Source organism: Diabrotica virgifera, chromosome 2 (assembly GCF_917563875.1).
Source record: "Diabrotica virgifera virgifera chromosome 2, PGI_DIABVI_V3a".
NCBI classification, from domain to species: domain Eukaryota; kingdom Metazoa; phylum Arthropoda; class Insecta; order Coleoptera; family Chrysomelidae; genus Diabrotica; species Diabrotica virgifera.
The window spans coordinates 276,363,361-276,381,465 of NC_065444.1; the positions used below are offsets into that span (position 1 = coordinate 276,363,361).

General features: G+C 33.1%; 1 protein-coding gene across 11 annotated transcripts in view; it reads left to right on the top strand.

Annotated features, from left to right (window-relative positions):
* Nucleotides 1-2,152: 2,152 nt before the first annotated feature.
* The window catches only part of LOC114338023 (disks large 1 tumor suppressor protein), a 1,799,868-nt gene continuing 1,783,915 nt past the window's right edge, over nucleotides 2,153-18,105 (top strand). For 9 of the 11 annotated variants that reach the window (XM_050644669.1, XM_050644676.1, XM_050644677.1 and 6 more), the window contains exons 1-2: nucleotides 2,393-2,424; nucleotides 7,273-7,577. In XM_050644669.1, coding sequence (XP_050500626.1) covers nucleotides 2,408-2,424; nucleotides 7,273-7,577 — 322 coding nt within the window. In that variant the 5' untranslated portion in view covers nucleotides 2,393-2,407. Of the gene's footprint in view, nucleotides 2,425-7,272; nucleotides 7,578-18,105 lie in introns of all 11 variants that reach the window. The other 2 variants (XM_050644675.1, XM_050644671.1) reach the window with 2 other exon arrangements.

An 18,105-nucleotide genomic window follows, 5' to 3' on the forward strand; every position in this document is an offset into this window, starting at 1 on the left:
TAGACACCGTTAAGTTATTAACAAATTTTCAGCTTGCTTTTAATCAACTTTTTTTTAGTAGGTACGTGGGATCCAGGTCTATTCAAGAAGTAGAAAATATAAAGTAACAATCTAAGAGATGAGTAATTATTATTTACCGTAACTTACCCTACTCGATTCTAATCCAATCTAATTTAATACGTGGAGAAGCAACATAATCGATTTTAATTGACGACTAAATCTAACAATCTCATTTGATGAGATTGTTCAGTAAATCTTACCTATAGTTCCCTTAATACACCCCTGCTTTAAATTGACAATATTAAGGACAATAAATTGGTTTACCGTTAGAATATCAAACAGGACGGCTCCATCAGAATATTGTTTAAAATAATTGTTATTCAGGTTGCATCCTAGCTTCAGAAATTCAATTTACCTCATATTGGCTTGTAAGATGGAGACAACCAAACTATAACTTGCTATCAGGAAGAAATTACTTCTTGGTTGTTTGACAAACTAGCGGCACAACTACAAGAACGGAAGAAAAGACACGAAGGAATTACGTTGCCTTTAGAAGTTATTTTTCAAAAATTTATGAACAAAAACTTATATGAAAGCCTTTCAACTAAGTAAAATTTAATTTAAGAAATAACTAGGGGCCAGTAAGTATTCATATTAAGATTTTTTTCTTTTATATAACATTTTATACTCATAAACTGTAGTGTAAATACAGAAGATCTACTAACAGGGCACTGTAAGCCGAATAGGCAGTTAACGTTGATGGGAATGGAAGATGATGACTTATGCAGATTCTGTCATTTAAAGGAAAAAAAAGCAGCAGAGCACATTTTAATTCAGTGTTACACCCTGGCAAATTTACGCTTCTTTGCATAAGGTGAAGGAAAGCCACATATGATTTGATGAGCTTCATAGAAGGTTGTGTCTTGAAGTTATTAGACCTTTTAAAAAATGGGAGCTTCTATTTAAAATAAAGTTACCCCCCACCCCACATCCAGGTTGTGGCGTGGAGAGTCGTGGAGTGGAGAAGCACGTATTTTTTGGTTTTTTATTTGGAAGTTTATTTCTCGAGATATTAGATTGTTTCTATAATTTACCTATGGTATCACGATAAATCGTTTTTTTCCGATTATAGCACCATCCATCCACAATTCGAAGAAATGTCTTGAATGAAAGTTGCTTATTTTCAGGTAAACAATCCAGATCTGCAATAACAAAAGGGGTTTCCATTTAAGATTTTAAAGTTACAAGCCCCCCCCCTTCCACATCCAAGGGCTGGTGGGGGGTCGTGTTTGGTGTTATTCGATAGATTTTTGAAAAATATTGAACAAGTATTTTTCAGGTTTTGAATCCAAACTTCATTTCGCAAATTATTCGAGTTCTAAATTTTTTATTTTGCATCTCTTCGAGATGCACTTTGAAAATGCATTTTCTTATGAACAAAATTGCCGGAGATCAATTTAGTTTACAAAATTGCCTGACACTCTCTCGAATCGAATGCAAAAAGTTGCATAAAGATTCATCTTACTGCACAAAATTCTTAGGTTTTTGTGCTTTTTATTGCTTCGTTGCTTCGCTTACTAAACTTTATACATTAATTAGAGTCCTATAATTTATACTGTAACTTATGTCAATATTTTGTACGAATAGTTTTAAAGAGTATATTTATATAAAGAATACTGACATGCGAAACAAGAAATGTAGTTAAATAGAAGCTTAGTAACTGCTCAAATATATTACAATATATCAGTATAAGATCACTTTTCTCTATAACAGGTGGATAATAACGTCTAATAGGTTAAAACAATCTTAAATGTATAAGATTAAATAAACAATAATATTTGAAACACTACAGCAACTATTTTCGTGTTTAAAACAGCATAAAACTTATATTATAAAAACCTTTATAATTATTATATGAGTATATATTATTCACCTGCACCAAAGTGTAAAATAAAGTATAATAATATGTACATCAACCTTATGCTCTAAAATCTTTCGCAGAATCTCGCCTCCAGGATACTCCAGGATAAAACCCCAACTCTGCATGGAGTTCGTTTCTTCAGTGCCGTGATTTAGTTTCTAATATAGGACAATGTACGAGTTACATCAGTGCCGGAAGTGTTAAAGTTATCCAAGCTCAGGACGTTATTTTAAACGTTACCAGTCTCGATTTTTTAACAAGTTTACAACGACAAAGTTTGTCTCGGTACGGTAAAAGCAACCGCACGAAGCAGCGTCCTGGTAAGAGGAGTAGTGATTGTAGACAAGATTTACAAAGCTGGATGAGGCTGGATCCCTGAGCGCTTTCGACATATTTTCCTTTAAGTTCTCCTCGGTGGGAGCGAATAGGGAAGGGTTGGAGGGAAAGATGAGACGATGAAGTCCTAACCGAGATTCGGGTGAGGGCATGTACGACAGGGACAGGTAAAGTCAAAGTTCTTGTTTGGGAGAGTTTATTTGACCTGTTTTATACGATTTAATACGTTCTAAAGGCTTTAATGTTTATTTTATATGATAGTATTTTTCGAAGCGTGTTGTAAATATTAGATCAATATAAAATAATAAAAGCAGATTAATAAAAGTTGAAAAAATAACAATCGAAAAAAATTAAATAGGTATTAATCAAGGAGGCCAACCAAGCCATATACAAACTGAGAAACTGAAATTTTCCAGGTCTGGACAAAAGTTGAAATCAATTAATACGAGAGTCTGGATAGTTACGTCCAATCTACAACATGCTGATTTCTCCCCTTTGATTCAGTATGTGTATTACGATATACAACATAAAATACGCAAATAAAATAAAACAGAATATTATGTATACATTTAATTCTACGTCATTAAGACCTAGAAAAATTTAAAATATGGACGTAACAATAAATCGCTTTTACAAATTGTAAATAAATTAACGGTAAACCAGATATACGAATCAAAATACAAAACAAACTGTAAATATTACCTCTATCAAATATTACCGCTTATGTACGGATGAATCATAACGGAAGTACCTATATTATGTATGATAAGGTAGAAAGGCAAAGTAGTAATGATTTCAACGCTGATTCTACATAACAAACCGACTCAAAACAATATTACATCTTTTACATAGATACCGGTATAAAGACATACTATTATATATATATACAAGCTGTACGCTCCCGAGGAAGCTGGAGCTGTTTTCACTTGAAGATCCTTTTTATGGGGGATCATCCCATTCTGACTTTGGTTTTACAATTGCTGGTATGACTTCGCTGTTTCCACTACCTTTCTCCATTCTTCTCTCTCTCTGATTTTGCTTCCTATATTTCTAATTTCCATACTTCTTAAGTCTTCTTCCACTTGTTGTCTCCATCTGAGTTTAGGCCTGCCTCTGGTTCTTGTACCTGGTGGTATCCATTCGGTTATAACTCTTAACGGATTGTTCTTCTCTCTTCTCATTATGTGTCCATACCATCTAATTCTCTGTGCTTTTGTTGCTCTTACTATGTTCTCTTGACCCATCCATTCTTGTATTTCGTGGTTCATCCATTGCCTTGCATCCTCTTCGTTTTCCCTCTTTGGTCCCAGAATTTTTCTCATAATTTTTCTCTCAAAAACTTTCAGCTGCTCTTCTTCTCTTGCTGTTAATGTGAATGTCTCCAAAGCATATAGCACTATTGGTCTTATGGTCGTTTTGTAGATTTTCATTTTTCTATTTCGGCTTATCTTCTTATCTTTGAAAATTTTTTTATTTCTGTAGAATGCTTTGTTTCCTGCTTGAATTCTTCTTTTCATATCTACACTTTCATTTCTTCTGTTGACTAATACTCCCAAATATTTGAATGTTTCAACCTCTTCTAAGCTGTGTGCGTCTATTGTCATTTCTGTCAGTTGCGTCTTCTTTTTTTTTACTTACATTCATGTATTTTGTTTTATTTTCATTTATTTCCAGTCCTCTTAGTTTGGATTCGTTTTCTATTTCTTGAAAGGTTTTCTTTAATGCCTTTTTATCTGTTGCTACTATGGTTATATCGTCCGCATATCCAATTATTTGTACTGTATTTTTATTTATAGTTCCTGCGTTTGACAACTTTTTTATTATCTTATCTAATGATAGAATAAATAGTACAGTTGAGAGCGCATCTCATTGTCTTACTCCATTTTTAATTTTTATTATTTCTGTTCTCTCTCTTCCGGTGTCTATTGTTGCTTGGGAATCTCGCATTGTCATTTCTATCATTCTTATAATTTTATTTGGTATTTTGCTCTCTTGGAAGTCTTGGATCATTTTTCTTCTACTTAGTTTGTCAAAAGCCTGTTTAAAGTCTAGAAAAAGTATATGTGCTTCTCCGTCGTACTCGTATGTTTTCTCTATCGCTTGTTTTAGTGTATGGATAGCATCTATCGTGGATCTTCCTTTTCTGAAACCGTACTGGTAGTCTCCTATGCTTTGTTCTGTGTATATTGTTAGTCTGTCTCTAATTATTATACCAGTCAGTACTTTATATGTTACATTCAGTAAATTAATTGCTCGGTAGTTTTTACATATCCTGTGGTCTCCTTGTTTTGGGATTGTCACAATAATTCCTTTCTTCCATTCTTCAAAAACATACTATTATAAAAACAATATATCGATAGTTATATCAATACACTCAAATAATTCGTCAAATAAAATGTCCCTCAAATTTAGAATGTTCAAATCGTGGCACAAGATTAAATTGAGTTCTACACAAACAATAATATGAAGTTCCAGCAAATAAGTTATCTAACTATGTTATACAAATAAACGTGTATGAAAACTGTGGGAAATATGAAAAGTAAATTGCTAAATGTATAATTGAAGATAAAGAAAATAGTTCCACAAGTTAAGCACAATTGCTTACCTGAAATTGGTGTTCTGTAGGATTCGGATAACACTCATACCCCAATGTGATTACTCAATTCATCACTGCTATGTAATTTCTAGAGTAAATGCTGGTTCCTTCCATGAAATTTAAGCACTCGCGGGACGGTACCGTCAGTTACATGAAAGGCGAAAGGTTTTAAAGTTCTCTCGTTGAAGGCTGAAAGCGAAGTCGTTCCTTCTGTGCTAAAGGTACTCATCGGAGCATGTCCATTAGGATATGATGCGTAAAGAGATTTTGTGCGTGTGGAATCGTACAATCATATTATATCGCGCTTTTGTATGAAATATAACAAATGAGTACATAATGTTATTCTACGTCATTTTAAAGAGGGTAGAGAAAGGCCACTAAATATAGTCATTAAATTATTTAAAAACTTATTCTACCCGAAATAAATTAAATATTAGAATGATATTCAATATAAAATAAAGAAACAAGGATTCCCAAATAAAACGTATTTGAATATAACAGCACGAATACAGGAATGCTCAAGAAATATAGAATGATAATAACGCCAAAAACAAAACTTCTGCAGATGAAGCAGCCGCTAGTAGAAAAATAAATCGATAAAAAATTGTAAATTTGTCCATATCGCAGAATATAGTTACCTAGAATTTTATTTGCAGGTAGGACTTAGAAAAATACTAGTATATAAAATATTGTATAAAGAGACCAAAATCTTACCTTGACTGCATTAAATCTTATTGTCAAGGTAGTATTTCGTTTTTAGAAACTCAGATTAATTTTTTGAAATTTTTTTTATTTTTAAAATTACAATATAACCTGCCATATCCGAACCTGTCATATCCGGACCTCCCCATATCTGGAGGGTTCTGCGCCGTTCGGATCTACCGAAATCTACCGAGAAAGGCAGTCCTGCTGTTGGACAACGCACAAAAAGAAGAACTAAAAGATGGCGAAATAATGTATTATAGAATCCATAAGACATGTCTATCGACGAAAGTTATTCACGGCGTTACTTATTGGAATGTATGAAGGAGAAAACGTTTCAGAGACTATAAAAGAAGTAGGTAGTGGTCTTGATATCCGGATCGGTTTGTCGCCACATTGATCCGGATATGGCAGGTTTGACTGTATATAAATTTAGATTATAAAAAAATCTGTAATTCTGATTTTCTAAAGGCTTTCTTTACAATTTACCAAGTTTATAAATCCTTTAGTAAAAATTTAATTCATTAAAGCAAATCAGTGAGTTCAATGACTGTTCAATAAGTCCGTTCCATCAGTTCAATAGTCTAAAAGGTTACAATAATATCCAGAACTCATTGTTTTACCAGTTTGCAAATAATACTCAATCAAAATTCTTGTGGCATCCCAATAAACTGAAGCTAATACCTTCTTGGCCGATTCCTGAACACGAATTCCTTTCGAAACCGAGGAACCAGGTTCACACCACTCTTTAACCTCTTGTTATGATTTTTAAGATTATGGTGACAGACCCAAGTCTTATCCATAATGATAAATCGACGCACAAAATGTACTTTATCCTTTCGAAAATGCTCTAAATATTTCTAGGAAAGTCGCATTCGAATGTGTTTTCGGTCCATTATTAATGAATGCGGCAACTATTGTGAACACAGCTTTCTGAAACCCAATACTTCAGTCAAAATATTGCTTACACTGCTTAATGAAATGTCTGGGGTTTGTGCTAATTTTTTTTTCAGTCACTTGACGACTTTCCAATACCGTATCCTGTATTTTCTTGTACGATTTCGGTTGTTGTTGTTGTTTTTAGACGTCCTTGACGTAGATTGTCTTCAAGACTTTTGAGGCCACGTTTAAATTCAATATTCCTATATTTCTACTATATTAACTAAAGACGAAGAGTCTTTATACACTTTCAATATTCGTTCATAAATTTCCTTTGCTTTTAAACCTTCCAAAACTAAAAATTCCCTCACTACACGGTACTTGATTGTTTCCATTGTAAACAAGTACTGTGACACTTCGATACTAAATGGCTTGTAAACAAAAAATAAACTATTGACAAAATGATATTATGAAGAATGTGATTATGAAGAAACTCAAATTAGGCTAGTAGCAACGTCCTCTCTTATGAAAACTTATTGGACAGTCTAATGATAGGTTTGTTCTAGCCTCAGTTTCAAACGGTTTGAAACCATCAGCGAATAATCGACCAGCGCGAGTAGAGGGGATAGCACTGGTGGGTGACTCTATTATGTTTTCTCATTTACCAACTGTTTGCTGACGGTTTCCGACTAGTTTGACTATTTGCTAGAGCAAACCTAATATACAGATATTTTAATATATTAAATTTATAAACAGTATTGTAAAGAAGTTTATTTAGTTTGGTTTCTAAATTCATTCATTTTAAAAACCAAACCCACAATCACTACCTCCTCTATAGGGTGTCCCTTCGAAGCCTGCCCTGCTATGAGGGACTGTCTACAATGAGGCGGCCAATTGGCATGGCTCTGTTCGGTATGGTGTGGTTATTGCGCGTGCGCAGTGAAATGAAAAGATGTGCCAAGTGTCGGCGAGAACTGAGAGAAAGACAATTAGAGCAGCAACAAAGAACTCCTGCGTCGTGTTCGACGTATTTTACTATTGACGCTCCGACGGTACTGCCCAGTACTGAAAATCTGCTGACGCCGGAGAGGATGGGTCCGACGACGTACTGTGAAGTACATGGGTTTAATCCTCATAAAGAAGGTAAGAATTGACAATATAAAAAGTACTTCTAGTAGAAAGGTTTTAAATTTTCTTAAAGTAGATGTTGGGGTGAACAATTCGAGATGTTCGACGCTGACGCTTCTCATAAGACTTTTCCTTGATTTAACCGGCTGGTTCCTGACGGTTCGTCAAACTCTTATAATTGGTGCATTTCATTGAAAGTTTGCCTGAACTTCTCCACGCATTGCAAGACGTATATACGGTCTTCTGGTGATGCGAATCCATCTTCCCGGTACAGTAGGAATAGAGGGGTAGATTTCATATAGCCAGTAGTTATTCTACGTGTTCAATTTTTAATGCAGCGGTGACTTTTTGGGCATGTCTAGATCTACCCCACGTTGGACAGACATATTCCTCTGCTGAGAGACAAAGTCTCAGCTGTTGACTATATATTTATATTTAAATAAAATTATAATAGAAGATAAGCAAGGTAGATATGTCCGGGACTAACTGAAAATCAACATAGGAAATCGCCAAGGTCAAATAGCAAATTGGACAAAAAATCGCTAAGCGCCAGATCGAATTCTGTCAGCGACGTTTGAGCCACATGTCAGCAACATTAAGCGTTCAAGAAATTTGTCAGCCAAGCTTTTATACGTCGTTGACTTAAAGCTTAAATGGCCCTAAATTATCGCTTAAACGTCGCTGACACAAGCCGTTCTTCAGTTGAACGACTCCGACCAATTTGCTATTTTAAACCTTGGTGATTTTCGATGTTATTTTTCATAACATCCACGCACATCGATTTTGGAAGGTCGATTTTTATCGCCCGATATTTGACTGATATAGCAGGTGCTTGCAGACACATCGATATTTTACCGGTGAAACAATCAGTGGCGGCGAATACCATGGCAGTTGCTGCTTGCTGAACAATATTTATCGCCACCGATTAAGCGGTCAGCGTGTGTGAAATGTCCCATTCTCGCATGTGGTTCACTATCGGAATTTGGAGGGGCAAGAAAAATCGCCCGTTAAAAATCGACGTGTGTGTATTTAGCGTAAGAGTTAGTTTTGGACGTACCGGATGTCCCAATAAGAATGGTTATCGGCCATATCTCAAGAACCGTTTATAGTACAGCTTTGTGAAAAAAGATTTTATAACAATAGTTATATCGTAAAAAGCCTGGAAATTATTTTCATAATGGTAAGTCCACCGACAGAGGGCTTAATTGATTATCAGATATTAAAAAATCTAAATTTTACAAGATGTGCCTAATGAAAGGGCACTGGAAGTCCGATCATCGTATTCTTCAGAAAATTCTGCGCATATTTTATTTCACAAATTTAAATCTACCTTTGCAAATAAGAGGTGAGGATAAGTGGGAACCTTGTCATCAAAACATGGCTATAAGTCCGGTTCTGCTAAATCGAATTTTGCAAACTTAGTCTTGTTGAAACCAGCTCTTTTTCGTCAATGTAAGAGTTATAATTTCGAAACAGCTTACTAAGTAATATGCCAGCTAGGAGGCGTTGTTTAATTTTTTTCAAAAATCTAGTTTTCTTTGGAAAATATTAAATACAAGTATGAATTTTTAATTCTATATTACAAGATTAGACCAAATTAGCAACAGAATAGCGAAAACCGCATGTCGACATCTTTTTACTTTATCGTACTATATACGTAGTATAGTATAATAGATGAAGTTATAGGATCGTGCAAAAAAAAATTTTTCAGATTTCACTTTTTTTCGACGTTTTGAGTCCCGCTGAGTCTAAAAAGCAAATAAAAAAAACATGTCGGAAGTATGTACGTACATACGTACGTACGTATGTACGTACGTACGTATGTCGCCACCGCCCAGCAAAAACTACCGGACCGATTTTGATGAAATTCGGTATGAGTAAGATTAAGAGAATTTTGTCGAGAAACTAAGCTTTTAAAAAAAACCTCTCAAAGGGGGGCCGAAATAGGGGGGTTATTTAGGGCCCATTTTTGCAAATTTTTACCGAAATGAATGAAATTCAACTCAAAGTAAGCTCATCGATAGGTAAATAAAAATACGGAATTTGACATTTCCAAATTCAAAATGGTGGCCAACATGGCCGACCGCCCACCCGACACATTTCGCTACCTATCTAAAAACTTGTTTAAGATAAGTTTAATTTGAAAACGTCGTTATATAGCCTAAAGATGGGGCTATAAGAAGAATGTTATCGTTTTTCAGAGTAAGTTACGAGTTGCCTATATTTAAGGGGTAAAAATTTGACCTAAATTTGAACTAGATTTTCTCAAAAACGGCTCCAAGGAATTTTTTTATTTTTTGATATGTTTTTGATGTCCTATCGGTAAATTGAATGACATTAGTCTGATTTCTTAACTCCCTATAGGAGGCGAGTTATGTATTTTTTATAAAAAAATGTTTGAGTGCCCGTAACTTCCTTCATAATAGAAACTTAAATTTTAAATTTTGCAGACATATATGGTACTTTATTATCTATTATCACAATAAATTTTACCTAAAATATGGCTTCCGGTTGAACCGGAAATGAATAAAAAATCTTAATCATTTAGATGCGTCCTGTATATTTTTACACATTTTGAAAGAATGCAAAATTACCTTTCCAATGACATAAAATTCGTTGCTGTACCTCAAAAACTCGAAAAGTTACGGTAAATAGAAATTTTGCTAGTGTGTCCTCTCTCACGCGATCATAGCAGAGCATTATTGTAGGGCACTCAATGAGGGTATTTGGTTCCGAATTCTATCCTACTACATTGATGTACTTGATATTTTCACAGTAAGTAGGGAATAGCTCAAGAAACAAAATATACCCTATATACTATGGCGCTTTTATCTTGGGGCGGTTCCCACTTCTTCAAGGGGGTGGAAAATTTGTTGGTCAAAATAAGCACGGAAGTGGCTAAAGAACCTATGTTTAAGCAAAAACTGGTGTATACTTTTTTTTTGAGAACTCAATACTTTTTGAGTTATGCGTAGTTGAAACTTGGCCATTTTCAATGAAAAATGACACCTTTTCGGACGGATTTTTTGTGAATACCTTAAAAACTATGCATCGAACTAAAAACACTATATAAAACATTATTTAGATTATAAATAATAAAGAGATTCGTTCATTCGTAAATGTTGTATTTATAATACAAAAATAGATATGGTAGGTGAAAATAGTTTGTTTTTTGGTAGGAACAGTAGGAATAGTTTGAATAGTTAGTGGTAGGAACAGTAGGAATAGTTTGTTTTTTGGTAGAAAAATAACAGAGGAACGGTAGGTTTTAGGTGTATAATGCTACCAACACCTTTTTTAGTGTTTGAAAAGGCCTTTAAAACGAGCACCGTTAAATGTCGGTTACATACAAATTAAGCGAGATATGGTGTAAAAAAATATATGTTTAATGTACTTTAAGGAAAAATGAAAAGTATATACATTTAACTCCCCATCCAACATAATTTAAATGTATTGTTTTTCTTTTGCAATACCTTTTAATATAGTGTTACTTCTACTTTCAAAAAGTTGAACGAGTTTAAAATGAATGGTTTTTGTAGAAAATGTGATCAAATTATAGAATGAATTTTAAAATTTTCTTAAAAATCTTCCTTTTTCTCCATGTAATTCGAAAATAAACATATTTCACCCCTGAGAAGTGGTGGGAACCGCCCCCATGATAAAAGCGCCATAGTATATAGGATTGACTTTGAATTAGGAGATTGGGCTACTCCCAAAATTTCCTTAAAATCCATGCAGTAGGATAGAATTCGGAGATAATATCTTGACTGGCATAATCGAAATTGAATGAAATGTAAATAATGTAAGCTATTAATTTCTCAGAAAAATGAACTAATTTGAAATTCTAAAATATCAAAATAACGAGTAACTTTGTTATTTTTATAGAATTCCAGTATCTAGTACCATAACGATAATAGATCGGTACGATAAAGTTCTCGGGCGACCCTTCCGTCCAGCGTTTTTCTCTGTCGAGATAACGTGTGACCCAGAATTATTGTCACCATAGGTGGCTCTGAACGACAGAGATAGCTATACAGTGCATGTCTATTCTTAATTCAGATATATTTTCCAGCTTACGTCAACTTTGCAGTGTACGTCAACTTAACAAGAAAAGTTAGGTTATGTAGAGACGTTGGAGGTAATCATATACAGCACCGTGTTTGATTTAATTTATTATTGTTACTTATAATTTTGTTAATCCTTTTTATTTTTGATTAAAGTTCTGTGTTAAGGTTTTGACTGATTTTTTATGTTTTATAATGTTAATTAATTGATAAACCAATGATATAAATTCAGATTAAAACAAGACATACGTAATTTTTTGCACGGCTAGCTTTGATCCCAATAATTGTGGATCGCTCGTTATCTTACGAAACGTGTAAATTTAAAAACATAACTGTTAGGCAGGCTGCACAACAAAGAAACATGAAACGTATATTACGTTTCATGGAAATAAACCACTGCTAAACAAATATACGTCCGGCCATGTATGAAACTCTCCGAAAATAAAAATGAGTCATGAGCATGAATCACACTCGTTTCATTGGTAGGCGGACTTTGAGATTTGTTTAGCAGTGTTTTCTTTTCATGAAACATGTTTTACGTTTCATGTTTGATGTTTTTCGTTTTATGTTTCTTTGGTGTGCGGCTTGCCTTACTGTCACCGGTAAACGAAACTAAGGAAAAGTAGTGTGCTATGTAAAAAACAAAGAAACATTTTCCAGATGTCAACGTATACAATAGGACTTTTCAACGCTTCTCATTTGTTTCGAGCCGCTGTCATAATGTCGTATATTAATATTATACACGAATTATACGACATATGACAGAGGCTCGAAACAAAAGAGAAGCGTTGAAAAGCCCTAATAATTAAAACAACAAAAAGACAAACAACACTAGAAAATATAACAAAGAAATAAACACAAATATTAAGTGGCGACCTAAATGTTCAAATTGTTGCCCATCATTTTCAATGCAAGCATTTACTCTTTCAAGAGTAGATTGAATAGCAGTTTCAATTTCTGCTCTCGAAATGATTTGAATGGCGTTTCGTATTCTCTGGATCATGTTTTCTCGAGTAGTGTAGTAATAAATGCTTGCATCGAAAATAATGGGCAACAATTTGAACATTTAGGTCGTCACTAAGTAGTTGTTTTATTTCTTTGTTATATTTTATAGTGTTGTTTGTCTTATTGTTGTTTCAATTCATTATATTATATACGTTAATATCTGGAAAATGTTTCTTTGTTTTTTTCCATAGCACACTGCTTTTTCTTAACATAGTTTACCGGTGATAGTAACAGTTATATTTAAAGTTTACACGTTTCTTAAGATATCTCGAGATAGAAAAAAGGTATTGACATGCGGTTTTCACTATTATATTGCTAATTTAATCTAATTTTAAAATACGGGAAAAAATACATAGTTGTATTTAATATTTTCCAAAGAAAATTAGGTCTCTGAAAAAAAAAATAACGCCTCCTAGCTGGCATATTACTTTTTAGGCGGGTTCGAAATTATAACTCTTACATTGACGGTACATTGCTTATCTTCTTTTTATGTATTTTTGTTAAATTCTACAACTAGCCTCATATTTCTTTATTTTGGTTGGGGTATAGCTTAATTCATAAGCATCCGTATCCCATAAGGCACGTTTTTATGTCGATGAAACCTAAATACAAAATAATAACAATGTTGCAACTCATATTAATCATTTTATTACTTCCCACATATGTGAGTTTGTAATTAGCTTTCCAGTACCTATAACAAAAATAATTTTTAAACAAACGTAGTAAACAGTAGTTGTTGTTTAAAAAGTATATACGTATAACTTTTTGCTAGCTATGTTTTTTCTGCTCTAGCAGACAAGTGAATTTAACAAAGCTTTTTCATTTTACTATAGTGGTGAAGGCAAGTATGCTAAATTTGCACTTACTCGAGCGCTATGGGGACCTATTGGGTTCTGAAGATTAGGTCCTAAAACCAAAAAAAATTAAGTTAAATTTGCAATTTCTATGGGGACTACATATTTTTTAACTTAATTTTTCATTTCCAACAATTGTTTTTTCTGATTATAGCGCCCTCTAGCCATAATTCGAAAAAATGTCTCGAATAAAAATTACTTAATTTCACGACAGCGCGGTTTTGAAATAGACACGAAAACGGCAAGACATAATATGAACACGCAATCGGAAATACTTGTCCGGGCAAGGGATGGTGCTACTAATCTTGCCGTAGTGTGCACTGCGATACCAGCTCTAGCAACTTGATTGTTGGGTTCTTGTACTATGATTAGTAATCATTGATTCTTTTACTATGATTGACTTAGTCATCTTCAAATTTTTAATTATTATTTAATAATATAGAGGTCGCTACGGACTTTGTTTCTGCCCTCATCTTTGCAGAATTTTCAGTTACAGCTGTTAAATGTAAAACGAGCCATTATTTAGAAGTCACATGTGATAATTATATATTTTAAGGGTTTTTTACCCATGACCAGTGGTTGATCCCTGGTTCAGTTTTAAATTTTGTAATGTGTTGTTCAATGATTTCTCTTCATTGGAGGTATTTATACGTATGAATATGAGGAGTTTATATTTTTTATGAATAAGTCACTTAAATTTAGTCTTTTTAAAGGATAGCTCTGATGATGGCATTTTGATATGCTGAAAGTACTTATCTGAATTATAATAAAGTTATTACCCACTATCATTTTTTTGAAAACATACACCAGTTCCTGTTTTGATTTATTCTAATCTAGTTTATAGGAAACAAATGCTGATTATCTCATACTAAACTCCCTTTCCATAGAACGACAACGAATTTATTTACAGAAACGCAATTATTGTTTCTGAATAGATGTATCATTTGCCAAACAAATGTTTAATTCATGAATACCATCGGGATTACATGAAAGTACATAAATAGCTGCTGTAACCAGTAGCTATATACTGACAAAATAGTTATTTAAAGTTGAACTTTCGGAAGGTTTTGCGATGGATCGATGAGAGATTGTGTATGTTAATAACCATTTAAGGGAATTTAGAGCTGGTGATTATATCGATTTAGGTCACAGCATATTACTTTTGATTGGTAGTACGTTTTTTAACAGTAAAATATTGAAAAACCTCTAAATTTTAAAGAACCGTTTATTGACATATACATAGCTAATAAGTCAAAGAAAAAAAGTGACATTGTGCCGATATGTGCTTTTACCCTGGGGGTGACTTTCACCCCTTCTCGGGGGTGAAAAAGTAAATGTCCAAAATAAGTTCGGAATTCGATAAACTGACTAATTCTAAGCAACTTTTGTTCCATAGAGTTTTTTCACCAAGTCAATACTTTTCGAGTTATTTGCGAATGAATTTGTTCATTTTTAAACAAAATTACCACGTTTTTAGACGCTTTTTCGCAAATAACTCAAAAAGTAAGTATTTTGTGGAAAAAAATATTCCTAATAAAAATATAGCTTATAAAAAAATGAAAAAAATGGTGCATATATTAAGTCAGCAGACCCAATACAAGCAAAGTTGTAGCTAATGTAATGTAGGTTCTTATTCGTCAAATTCCAAATTTAATATTTCATCGAGAAATAACCAAAAAACGGAACACTTTTCGGGGAACACTCATTTTAACTATTTTAAAGTGTTTAAAAAAAGGTTTGTTTTTGATTTTTAAACAAACTTCTAACCTTAACAGTAAGTGAGTTTCGCTCAAAATATTGTTAGTACATTTTATTTTTTGGTAAAAAGAATCGCGAAAAGCACCCCCTAATTATCATATCAAATAAAATTAATCGTTACCGCTTCACAAGGTACTTTATTATTTATTCTTTATACGATCTGTAAGTCTCAGCGGTTCAAAGTGTTTATTCTTGAAAAGGCTGTAGTTAAAATGATTTGAACGAGTCACTAATCCCGAGTTAATGCAAATTTTGAACAGCCATAGCATAACCGATTTTTGTGTAAAAGAAAAACAAAAAGTCCAAAATATTCAGAAAAGCAAAACGTATATTTTATTACTTCTTGAGAGTTTTGGTATTACTAATAATTTTTAAGTTATTTTGAAAAAAAAATTTCAAAATTAAAAATTTTAAAATTTTTATTTTAAAACCATATTTTTTTTTTTTCAGAAATAAGCACGTTGAATCGATGAAACTTACAAATCTTATAGACACAACATAAATAAAGCAACGTGTGAAGCGGTAACGATTAATTTTATTTAAGTTGTTAATTAGGGGGTGATTTTCCCGATTTTTTTATACCAAATCAAAATGGACCAACTGTATTTTGAGCGTAACTTGCTCACATTTGATGCCAGAATATTTTTTTATAAAAATGGACATAAAAATTTTTAAACTCTTTAAAAAAGTTGTATTGAGTTTTTTCCAAAAAGTGCTTCATTTTTTGGTTCTTTCACGTTGAAATATATTTATTTGAAATTTGGCGAATATGAACCTATTTTTCTTTAGCTATAACTCTGCTTCTACTATGTCTAGAGACTTCAGGTATACACCATTTTTTCACTTTTTTACAAGGTATACTTTTGCTAACAACGGGTTTTTCCATAAAATACTTTCTTTCTGAATTATTTGCGAAAAATTGTCTAAAAACGTGTTTGTTTTGCTGAAAAATGAACATATTCACTCACAAATAACTTGAAAAGTATTCACCTTGGTGAAAAAACTGTATAGAATAAAAGTTGCTTAGAGTTAGGTATTTTATCGCATTTCGGACTTAGTTTTAACGTATGTTTTTCACCCCCGAGAAGGGGTGAAACTCACCCCCAGGGCAAAAGCACACATCGGCACAATATCACTATTTTTCTTTGACATGTTGGCTATGCTTATGCCAAATTTTATGTTAATCCAAACGGTTCTTTAGCCCGGCACCTGCCACGTGGCTTTGCAAGGCGCCAACTGCCATGTGGGGTGCTCACAGCACCCCTTAAAAATTTTCTGTGATCTACTTGTTTAAAAAACAAAATAATGTGTTGAGTAACAACAGTAACAAGTAACAAGAGTAAGAATATAAAAAAAAATGTTTTATTGACTTATTAGCCACTAATATGTTATAAAAGTTAAAAAATAAAATGAAAAAGGTGTCATAAGCAAATTAGCAAGTACCAAGCCATAATAAATGAACTCAAGTAAAATATCTAAAAAAAATTAAGATTTAGTGAGTATATAGTTTATATTAATAATTTAAATCATTTATTTCAATAAAACATGTAAATTTGACCTGTTTATCAAAAACACAAAAAAATTAAAACTTAAACTGCCAGATGATGACACCCCAATTCGATTTTAGAGCTACAAGTTCAGAATGACACTAAATAACAACTTCAAACACTAACACGTCTATGCTATATGTATAATATTATAGAAAGCTACTATGACGCACAGCTCCGTTACCAAACTTGAAATACCAAATATTTGATAAAAATGTGTTATGGGGAGCTGGTAGCACTCCACGTGGCAGGTGCCGGGTTAAAATTTACAGCAAAAACCGTCAAATAATGTACTATAGAAGAATTTATGAAAATTATGAAGCTTTTACTGGTTCTGGTATATTTTGTGTTAAAAGTTGTTATAAATAATGAGAAAGTAGTAAAATAACGGTCGAATTTGATAAAATGTCTAGATATTGAAGGTCCCTCACATACATAGGTACTTGTTCGGTGGGTTTCTTGAGATAAAGTTTTTTTAGTTTATATATTTATATAAATAAGTGAAATTAGCTCTCTTCTTCTTGATGTTGCATTTATTCTTTTCAGGTCATGTCTCTGGTGTAGCTAATTATTTAACTATTTTTTAGGTAAGCAAATGTAACCAGTTTTGGTAAGTCTTTAAAATACTTTGTTAGATTAAAACTGTTGTTCTGTTTCATAAGCCCATTTCCATTTCGAAACCTACTTTTTATGTTTTAATAAACTTCAGTGATATATACCCTCGTAAGTAAATAGATTACCGTTATCAGAAATGTTCTTGGTGTTATTTAGCTTGACATGAATGTTTTCAACGGGAGAACTGTTAATTCATATTGATGCGCAATATTCAGCTACAGAATAAACAAGAGCTGAAATTGAAGACCTAAGTATGGATCAAATTGCTGCCCATATTGTGTCGAATAATTTCTTCTTCTTGTAGTTCCTTCTTCTATCGGAGGTTGGCTATCATCACAGCTATCCGTACCTTATTGGCGGCTGCTCTATACCACTCTCTTAAGTTTCTCAGCCAAGGAATTCTTCTTCTCCAGCTATAGATTTTTACCCTTAATTTTACCTTCTATTATGAGCCTTTATATCTCATATTTCGCACCTCTAGTAATGTCGCCTAAATATTCCAGCTTTCTTGTTTTAATGTTTTTTATAACCTTGCAATCCTTTTGTAGCCTTCTTTACACTTCTGCATTTGTAACTCGTTGGATCCATGGTATTTTCAAAATCCTTCTATTCCACTATCACCAAATCTCAAATGCTTCCAACTCCTTCATATTGTCTACTTTTAGTGTCCAGCTTTCCATTCCATAAAACAAACACATTT